General features: G+C 35.0%; 1 protein-coding gene across 1 annotated transcript; it reads right to left on the bottom strand.

The window, feature by feature from the left end:
* Window positions 1–216: 216 nt before the first annotated feature.
* On the bottom strand, window positions 217–3,658 carry LOC147409488 (dicarboxylate transporter 2.1, chloroplastic-like). Its single transcript, XM_086429556.1, has 4 exons — window positions 2,758–3,658; window positions 2,179–2,492; window positions 798–1,246; window positions 217–578 (listed from the first exon to the last, which is right to left on the bottom strand). Exons 1-4 carry the CDS (start codon window positions 3,598–3,600, stop codon window positions 463–465), a joined length of 1,722 nt encoding a protein of 573 aa, XP_086285682.1. The 5' UTR covers window positions 3,601–3,658; the 3' UTR covers window positions 217–462.
* Window positions 3,659–10,758: the final 7,100 nt, after the last annotated feature.

The raw sequence follows: 10,758 nt of genomic DNA, 5'->3' as shown, positions 1-10,758 counted from the left end.
AAAAAACCAGACCTAGTCTAAGCCCTTAATTGTTGAGAGCAGAGGTGTCATTTGGACCTATGTTGTAGTCCACATACCCAAATTAGAGGCTCGGTCCATGCAACAAATGTGGTTGAAATCGATGGATTGAAGCTATGGTTAATTGATTAAAAATAATTTATGACAGCAGTCGAAGAGCTTGAAGGTGAATAGTTTTGGGAAAAAAAAAATCAAGTATTCTTAAACATGACTAGGAATATTTTTGAAATTGATGATCATATATAGCTATTCACAATGATTGAAAGATCATCTTAGGGTATCTATCACTCCCACCATCATCATTAAGCAAACCATTCGACAAATTTAAGCCTACTTAATCTTTGATACTGCTGCTGTGCACCCTCACATTAAAGCAATTATAACAAGAAACTGGGCTTCAATCTGATGCAATACTTTGTGATGCACTTGCAAAAGTACTAAAACTTAATAAAGACCCAAAAATTTCCACCAGAAGGTCCCAACTCCTCCCCAGATCACAATATTGATTATGGCCATTATAATGCCCAGTCTGAAACAGTCAGCGGCATCGACATAACCAGCTATAGAAGAAAAAGGAAAAGAAAGATTATTAGTTTTTAATGCCACTATGACATGAATGAAAATTATCCAACAAGCTATAAGATTCTGAGATATGACAAAAGAATGTGTTGCAACTGTTATTAAATACTAGGAGACTGAAAATAGAGAAATTAATTTGAAAACAAGCAAATTAAAAAAAAAAAAAAAAAACCAAATATTTTATAGATAAAAGGCTGTACCTCCATAATAAGCTGCAGCCTGAGCACTACTGTAAGGTGTAATTGCACCAAAAAGACATGAATTGAACGCCAGTGTTAGTGCTGCCAATACACCAGGCACACCAGAAGCCATGTGCATGGCAAGAAATGAAGAGTACAAGGCTCCAATATGAGCTGCCTGACTAGCAAATATATAGTGGATGAAGAAATAAACTGCGTGAAGAACAACAAATGCTGCTGGCCAGCTCAATGAGAAAGATTGGAGGCCCTTGGCCACACAGTTAGACATCCATGCTACAATACCAAGATTTGTAAGTTGGCCTGCCATGCCCACGACAATTGCAAACCATCCTAAGGTATCCCATGCCGATTTTTCATTTAAGCAATCATCCCAGTCCACCACTCCCAATAGTAGAAGTACGGAAAGACCAAGCATTGCAACAAGAACACTTGAAATACCAATAGCCTCTCTGCACGCTCACACACCAAGCTCTATCAGTGTTTCAAGGCCTTAACAAAGCAAAAATGTAGTCGATGATTCACATATACAGATGTATAAACTGTCATAATAGCATTTCAAAAATGGAAAAGAAAATATCTAGATGATCATTGCAACAACAAAAAAAAAAAAAAAAGAAGCTTTAAACAACCATCCAAGACAACCGAAGACAGAATGGGGAGACCTAAGATGTAGATCATAACATAAACGATTTGATGGGACCAGGAGGAAAAAAACATGAAACTAGGAGGCATTCTTAGAACCATGGATTTTAGAAAAAGTGGAACTGAATAAAAAAAGCGATGCAACTTAAGCATTGACAGTCACAAGGAGACAGTTATGATTGATGAGCAGGAAATACTCCAAAGTGACCATTTTCATTATTTGGCTTTTGTTATCCATAAAGGAGAATGTTACACAACTAGAATTCTAAGTGATCTAATCTTACCAATCAAACTATAGGGAAAATTTTATATAACAGAAATTATGAATAACGCTTTATTTTCTCTCATTTTGTCTAGGTTTTGCACGCCCCCTTTTCCATTGTTTTAGCAGTGTTTCATCCGGTTTTACATTTTTCAGCTGACCAAGAAAACCCCAAAACCAAAATTTTAAAGCTTGTCATTCATCATTTATTCATGATATTACACACACCTCTATCACCAAGATAGGAAGGTATATGTTTTCAAATCACAAATCAATAATTAGCATGAAATTGGAGACATCATTGTTCATGGCATTAAAGAAGTAAATAGTTTTCAACCTAAGGAGTCACAGAAAGATGATATAGGTTATCTTTTCCCTGTATTCCTGTTTAAAGAAATACAAGCCCCCTATAGGAATTACAAATTGGTATACTGGAAAATCCTACAATGCATCATAAATTAGGCACTCGATGCTTACCCAAAGACCCACAACGAGACCGCAAGAAGCATTGTAACAATCATCACCCATTCATCCTTTGTGATTGGACCCATCTGTTCCAGCTTCCTTGATGCTATAGCTGGGACATCAAGTGTGTCTTTGGTTTCGGGCGGAAAGATCTTATATAAGACATATGGAGTAATTATAAGAGAAACAATTGCAGGTAAACTTGCAGCCTTGAACCAAGAAAGCCATGGACTTGAAATTTTGACCCCAAGTTCCTCTGCTAATTTTAGGCACAGCAGGTTATTAGCTGCAGCAGTTAGGAAAAGAGCACTTGAACTACCTGCGGACTGTAATACATCACACAAGAGCATCAAATAAGTCATACAGATATCAAAGTGATGACAAATTCAAACATCAAGTGAACAAGATTGTAGAAAAAAATTATATTGAGAACTTAATTTCCTGCTAATTTTACACATATTGTTTGGATATTCAAATAAGGACAATTAATTAGATAGTTAGGACTTATGAACGCTCATAAAGATAATTCGACTATGGTGTGGGTTGGGGTGATTTTATAAATTACCCAACAAAGAATTACAGAAAGACTACCTGTAACTGAGATTGCATGAGATATGAACCAAGCTTCTTAATGGATTGATCACTAGGCTTGCTACCAACAGAAAGAGACAAAGAAGATTTAATAATTGGTAAGAACACACCTCCTGCCCTAGCAATTATGCTCGGCATTGCAGGAGCAACAAACGTCTCACCAATTGTCAATCCATAAGACAATCCCAACGCACTCTTTCCAAACCATTTCACGAAATACGTCGCGATACGATCTCCAAGACCAGTTTTCACGAATCCTCTAGCGAAAAAGAAAGAAATTACAATCAACCAAATCACCTCGTTTCTATAACCTTGAAACGCATCCGAGAAACTTAAAGTTTTTGTCGCAATTGTAGTCGTAATTCCAATAAACGCCCAAGCACCAACACGAAGTGGATTCAAAACCAATCCAACATTAGTTGATAAAAATATTGCGAGTAATTGCCAAGCTTGTGTAGATACTTCAACTGGTTTTGGAACAAAAAATCGAACGAACAATCCAACAGAAACTGAGATTAACAGTGGCACGAGTTTCGCTCCTCCTCGAGAAACAGATATCGGTTTCTTCGATTCTGAAATCGAAGAAATTTTTATCTGTGATTGAATGTTGTTTGGTTTTCGAAGAGGAGAGAATGATTTTGGTTGGAAGAGTGAGAGACGAGCATGAGAACCAAAGAAGTTGGTCGAAGATGAGGAATAAGATCTAAGACCGTTGATTGGTTGATGTTTGAAGGGTGTTGAAATGGACGGTTGAGATTGAAATGACGATGTCCGTACAGGTGATAGAGAAATACGAGAGGTGGATATGAATCTGGGAGCAGAGAAGAAAACGAAGCTCTCCATCCTCTAGAGAGAGCTCGCAGACCTCTACTTTTTCTCTGTATTATTGCCATCTTCTTACTCTCTTTTGAACCAAATCGAACTCCAAACTGGTCCCAATCTCTAAATCACCATTCGATTTTCACGTAAGTTTCAAGATTTTTTGGAAACATCGTGACGTGGTGGCGCACATGCCGATAAATGTTTTTCTCCGAGATACGACTTAAACGCATCTACCCACGTACGCACCACTATGTCATGCTGTCTCCACGTCTACCCTGCTGAGGTCACTCTTGCACTACTAATGAGAACCCAACTTTACTTATTGCGCTCCAAGTTAAATATAAAATAAATAATAAAATTTCTATTGGCAAACCAACTTTACTTGTTATACTCCAAGTTAAATATTAAAAAAAAAGAGTTGTTATTGACAACCCAACTTTACTTGTTACACTTCAATTAATTCAAATGTACAAAAACAATTCACCAACGAAAATAATTAAGAATTAATTTTTTTGCTTAGATTTCTATTGATTAAAAATTAATTTCTTTTTGTTTAGATTTCATATATTTATCTCTTGTTACAAATTTGATAATTTTCAAAAATGAATAAAAGCAATGTTTAATTAAATTGAATAATGTTTGAACTGAAAATTTATCAAATTGGTGGATAGTAGTTCAACCCTACTTCAATTTGGTCTGATTATCTTATGTTTAGTAAAACTATATATAGGATAGTGTTCCGTTGACAATATTCTAGACAATGTTTTGTCTTATATGGCAAAAAAGTTTCGGAATGAACTAATTTTTTTGAGAATGATTTCTATGGAAGGGAGATTATCCTCACAAAAAATCAATCAATTTTAAAACTTCCAACCCTATGAAAAGTGGTCACGAACTAACGGTAAAAAATAAACGATACATGATTCTTCAACTTGTAAACTGGGGCTAACAATTTTAAATAAGGCTAATTTTTGTGATGATAATCCCCTCACCATGGAGATCATGCTCACAATAAATCAGCCCATTCTAAAACTTTTAGCCCATGTAGGATAAAAACACTTGTCTAGATTGTTATCTTCGGAACCCGACAAAGTATTTTGTCTTATATGGGCTAAGAGTTTTGGAATGGTCTAATTTTTTGTGAGGATGATCTTTATGGTGAATGTGAAGCCCATTTCTATCACATGAGCCCTGCCTAGGCCTACAAAGTAGAGTTTGAATTCAGGACTTTGGATTGAGAAATAACAAAGAGTTGTGGAATCAGACTAAAAAGGGTCAACACACGGGATCAACTTCGAATAGTCGGAAAGATCAGGTAGAATAAGAGCAAAGTAACGTTAAAAGACAAATTGATACCAAACCATGAAGCCAACTCTTTTCATTTAATGTAGAATCCATGTGTACAAATCAAGGTAACACTGTCAATGACGTTCTTTGACTCATCAACTATAAAACAGTAAGCACAAATTAGTTCAATAATTAATATAGTAAGACACCTCAAATCAAATTCAAGTGCAAACATTAATGATGCGTGGGAACAAAACCCAAGAACGCAACCAACTACACTAGCCAGCTCATAACCTACTCGGCTTGTACACCTGGGTAAATCATATGGTGATAGTTGTTCAATTATGGGGTTATAAAATCCTCACTCAATGTAAAGCAAAAGGTCCAAATTGGGAAAAGAAAAAAAAAATCTTAACAAGATTACCCTTCTGAGTTTCAATATTCATCATCTTCTCTAAGCTATCTAAATGCAGTTTTATCATCTAGTATCATTCCAATCTAACTTAATCTTCGGAAAATCATTGACAGACACCACACCAAAGCCTTATCCTTCTCCATTTTTAACACTAAAAGTTAGGATCCAACCTCACCATATGGAATAGAGGAGCAAGATTGAAAAGACATCTATTGGAGCATAAGAGTCGATAGATCAAGACCTATAAAAAAATGTAATGTATCTCGAGGAGTAGGGCCTTAAAAATCATCTACACTTTTGACAATGTCCTTGGGAACGTGATTTCCAATAAAGTCAATAAGGAAAATACAACAACAAAAGGAAATCGAAAAATGTCCATCCAAAAGCATCCACCAAGATTTAGACCGATGGGTGACTAAGGCAACAACAATAAAGAAAACTAGACGTGGGAGTTTTATCATTGGCAGCAAAAAACTCAGGGCAGGTAGTGACACTAGAAGAACGCACCGCCCTTACAGGCTACACGGAAGAATGACCAAGATAAACAACACCAAAGTTAGCAAAAAGCATACCACACGAATAATTAACCGAGATAAGTAGCACCAAGGTTGGCAAAAACTCATGCAAGAAGTCGTAACAAGAACTCTTATAACCATTGGGAGTTTTTGGGAGGGTCGATAATATCCCCAGCTATAATTCTTTGACACAAAAAAGAGGTTGGCATAGCCAAGAAAAACTCAAAAATCGAAGAAGAACACAAGACCAAACAAACAAGCTCAATGCAAAAGATCTTCACCAAAACAACACTTGGAATCATTCAAAGAGCAATATCTAGAGGTGCCAATAGAGCTATGAAAAACCAGCTTGATGATGAGTATGATCAATCCCACCAAGCCACTTCCAAAAGCCATGCCGTTAAGAAACTCCCGCTTATAATTAAAGCTTCTTTGTGATGAATCTTTTTGTAGACTTGCATATCTAGTAGAAACAAAAGCCTGAAAATCAATACACAGAGGAAGAGAGAAACTGGGTTCATTGTTTCTAAACCTTGGACGAATGTTTTTTTTTCCACTTACACACAAGTCAGATGAATAACAACAGACCAAGAATGTTTCTAAACCACTCAGGTGACTCTTGAAAGGCACGAATGAATAACAACACGCCGAGGATGTTTCTAAAACACCTGGGTGACTTGTAAAAAGGCAAGTCAGATGAATAACAACATGCATATACTATTTCTAAAATATTCGGGTAACTCTGGAAAGGCAAGTCAAATGAATAACAACATGCCAGAGGATGTTTCTAAAGCACTCGGGTGACTCTGGAAGAGCGGGACAAATGTATAAACCTCTTGTTGAAATTATTTTTGAAATACTCGTGTAAATCTAGAGAGGACTAATCTTATGTAAAATATGTCCTAAAGATATTTTCTTTAAAAAAAATTATTTGTGTAACTCAGAAATAAGACAAGCATACAAAGGCACGTCATGGACGTTTTTAAAAATACCCAGGCAAGTCAATTACAAACAATAGAAAAAGCAACCCTCTTTTTTCAAAGCAGAAGTCCATTCAAAATAGCAAAACCCCAAACAATAAGCAAATAACACAAGTAACATAACAAAAATTATTGATCAAACACACGAAGTTGTATTTGAACTTCCCAACCAAACAAAAAAGGAAGGAAAATCAAAGTAAGGCACACCAAAAATGGCATTACAAACAATGTATAGACAAATAAAACTCTAAGAATTTCTTTATTTAAAAGTTTCAGCAATTACATAAGTAACCCAAGACATACCCTAGGAGTTCAGAGTCCTTCGTACAAAGAAATAAAAAATAGAAAATGTATAAGCATTAAAATAAAAGTATAATAAGATGAACAATTAAAAGAACATATCAGAATAAGGCCTACGAAATTCAAAGTACCTTTAAAAATGAAATACCCGCAGAAAAAGAAAAAAAAAGAAAAAAAGAAAAAAAGAAAAAGAAAAACAAAGCACCAAACAGAAGTAATGATATATACGAAAAGATCCTACCTCAACTGTAATCCTAATGTAACAAAAGCGTGTGAATAAATAGATTTGATAGGTTGTGTTCAATGGAACACACAGAATCAATTTGAACCAATAGATTCAATTGATAAACAAGTAATAACTTGAAAGAAAATAAAGCATAAAGCAAAAATGTAATTAAGAGAGAAAAGATAATTGAATTGATTGATTTTTTAAAATTTTCAGATTTGGGACTCTTTATATAGATGACTTCATCATAACAATTTAGAATCCTACTAAAATACTAAAAATTAACATTCCTAACCTATCTATTACATAATATTAACTTTTTAATTCTATTAGAACTCAAATTTGACACTTCTAAGCATTTCTAATTATAACCTAAATAATAAAAATAAATTAGAAACTAATAAAGAATTGTACTCCTAAAATAACTATGAAATATAAATCCTATTAAAACTAAAAAAATTCTAATTAAACTAGAAAATATAAATAAATCCTCATAAAATTAGGGAACTACTTAAAATTATAGATATCCTACATCAAATCCCAAAGGTAGGGCCAAATAAAAATAAAGATATGTATATTCTTTTTCACTGCCCTTGCCATACCCAAGGATTACAAAGTTTGTTTTTCTGACCGTCGCACTCAGACATTGTTCAAAAGCCATCATAGCCTTAAGAAACACACATTGTTGTTGTTCAAAACACCAAAATCCCTAAAAGGATATAAAGAAGATAGATGTAAAAAAAATCATGGAAGAGTAGGAGGATCCTTTGGAAGCACAACGGGAGTGGCAACATCGATTGAAAGCTAAAAAAATAGCAAGAATAACAACCTTGAGTTCTCATTCAACAAAGGGAGAGTCGGGCGTGGGAGGAAAAATAATAGCACCTGAATCGGTAGGAATGGGGACAGGAGTATGGGAAAAAGAGCCTTAAAAAGGCTTCAACAGGGTGGTCCTTTCCTTCAACCTTCTATTATACTACAATTTCGAAAAAAAATGCATATTTTATTTTAACCTCGACCTCTTTCAACTACTTTTCTAAGGCCCTCTTTTTTTCCTCATCAATTACAAAAAACCTCGTCTCGAGATCGACGATCCAGGCTTTGAGAACCTCAAAACTCTTAATCTCTATCTGTCAAGCGACCTTAGAAGCTTAAAAATGTTTATCAATAGTTTTGTGTTGCTTCCCTATTTTGGTCAGATCAACGACCCACTTAAAATTGGGCTCAAAATGAGGATACACCTACTAGGGGATGATACAAGAGTACGGTAAGAACAATTGAAGGAAGAATCAACTCAACAGCCTTCTGTAGACACCCCATTTTTGCATCCGCCTGATTAATTAAGTCGTCAACCCGATCGCAAAGGTTCCCAATGATGGATGTCTATTCCAATGCTTTATTTTGTTACCAGATATGTTTCAGAAATCCGGATGAGGTATCTCGAACTGACAAAACTTAGAAACCACGCTACGCTAGGAAAATACGACCCCAGAAACATAGAAATCATCATCTTGCAAACCAAAAAGAAGCTTCACGATAAAAATCACTAAAAATGATTAAATTACCAAAATACCCCTAACCTCAAAACAACCCTAGAGCCTACGTTACGCTTAGGAAAACTCTCTCGAACACATAAAATAACAAATCGAAACCAAATAAATCATTTCACCAATTTTAACAGAATTTGACAAAATTATGAAAATGCCCCTCATAAAGTTCACAATAATTTCACATAAAAATTTTCATAAATGACACAAACCAACATTCTCATTGAACTCCTTACGAAAAACTGATTCTAAAACATCCTAGAACATTAAAAACTGACTTGAAACGTGAAAAGTCTTCTCCGGGGGCAAAACGGTAATTTCACAATTTTCATAATTAAAAAATTCAAAATTAATAAATAAAATATTAAATAATTAAAGTGAAACATTAATGAAAAGTTGAACCTAAAAAATCGATTAATTGGACTCTCAGGCAAAATTGTTGAGGGTTCGTGGGATATTTCTTTAAGGACCCCTCCATTTGGGGGTCCAAAGAATTAAAGATATAATAGAAAGGGGTTCTCCAAAAATTTAAAATCAATCAAGCAAGACTAAAGTCAAGATCTTAAAGTCAATCAAATAAGACCAAAGTCAAAATTAAAGACAATTAAGTAAGACTAGAGTCAAGTATTAAAGTCAATCTCATAAGACTAAAGTCAAAACCCTAAATCAAAACCCTAATCTAAACTAATCGAGTCAATCTCATAAGACTAAGGTCAAAATCCCAAATCAAAACCCTAATCTAATCAAGTCAATCTCATAAGATCAAGGTCAAAACCCTAAATCAAAACCCTAATCAAGTCAATCTCATAAGACTAAAGTCAAAACCCCTAAAACCCTAAAGACTAAGTCAAACCCTAATTGAAACCCTAAAAGAAACCCTAATCAAACCCTAATGCTTCTAAAAACTTTATAAATAGGAGCCTCCACACCCTATTTTCGTATCAAAGAAAAAACCCTAGAAAAAGTAGGTGAAGAAGCCTCCACAACCCCTCCAAAACCCTAATTTTGGAGCCCCAACTCCTTCCCTAATACATCTACTCCGATTTTAGCCTAAAAAATACCCAAAAACCTCTCAAAAACATCCCAAAAATCCACAACAAATTTGAAGCACCCAGATCCAAGAAGGAGATACTTCACCTCGGAGATCAGAAATCAGATCCAGAGATAGAACGAAGTAAGGAACACGGTACAAGGAGCTGTTTTCACCAGATCTGAGGGAATAGCACTTTTGCAGATCAAAGGTAAGCTTTTCTATTTTTTATATCTAGGTTTGTCATTAGCGATGTAGATTTATTTGGGATAAGTAGAGACCGGCATTGGCCGGGCGGGGTTGGTGCCTAACACCTTCCAACCCCGTAACATGATCCCCGAATTCAGATTTTTGTGGTAGATTAGTTCTTTTTATCTATATTAGAGTCAGTTTGGTTCCTAGACCACAATAACTAGGTGGCGACTCCCAAACCTCAAGGGTCAAAAGCGGATCCGCGCACCCCGCGGATCGAGGGCGCTTTCAGTGGCGACTCCATTGGGGACCTTCGAGGATCAAACTTGAAAAGCCCCAAGTATGGGATAGTCGCTAATAGGACCCTTTTATTTGATTTTTAGTTAGTTGATTATTTGTTTATTGTATTTTATTTATTTATGTTTTTTTTTGTTATTCTTTTGGCTTAATCATAGATCACATGATTCAATCTTGAATATCCTAATCCGGTATATCATTTTTTTTTATGGTTCAATCGAAAGTCATTCGGAATGACCCTAAATAATGCGAGATTTCAAAGGAATAATCTTATTGAGGAATAGATAATGATTTTTGGACCATGATTTTTTTTACGCACGTAATTATATTTGGATTCAAAATTTAGGTGTGTGTTTGATTTGATATTTGACCATTTTACTTAAAAAAAAA

This window comes from Akebia trifoliata, chromosome 2 (genome assembly GCF_017979445.1).
Source record: "Akebia trifoliata isolate Shusen 1 chromosome 2, ASM1797944v1, whole genome shotgun sequence".
Lineage (NCBI taxonomy): Eukaryota > Viridiplantae > Streptophyta > Magnoliopsida > Ranunculales > Lardizabalaceae > Akebia > Akebia trifoliata.
Note: the sequence above shows the minus strand (reverse complement) of the source record. Positions and strands in the feature narration are given on the sequence as shown.

Coding starts and splice junctions, on each gene's coding strand:
- LOC147409488 (XM_086429556.1), bottom strand. CDS start 3,600: ATGGAGAGCTTCGTTTTCTTCTCTGCTCCCAGATTCATATCCACCTCT. Junction 1,247..2,178: donor GTCTCGTTGTGGGTCTTTGG/GTAAGCATCGAG, acceptor GTGAGCGTGCAG/AGAGGCTATTGGTATTTCAA. Junction 579..797: donor GGCTGCAGCTTATTATGGAG/GTACAGCCTTTT, acceptor TTTCTTCTATAG/CTGGTTATGTCGATGCCGCT.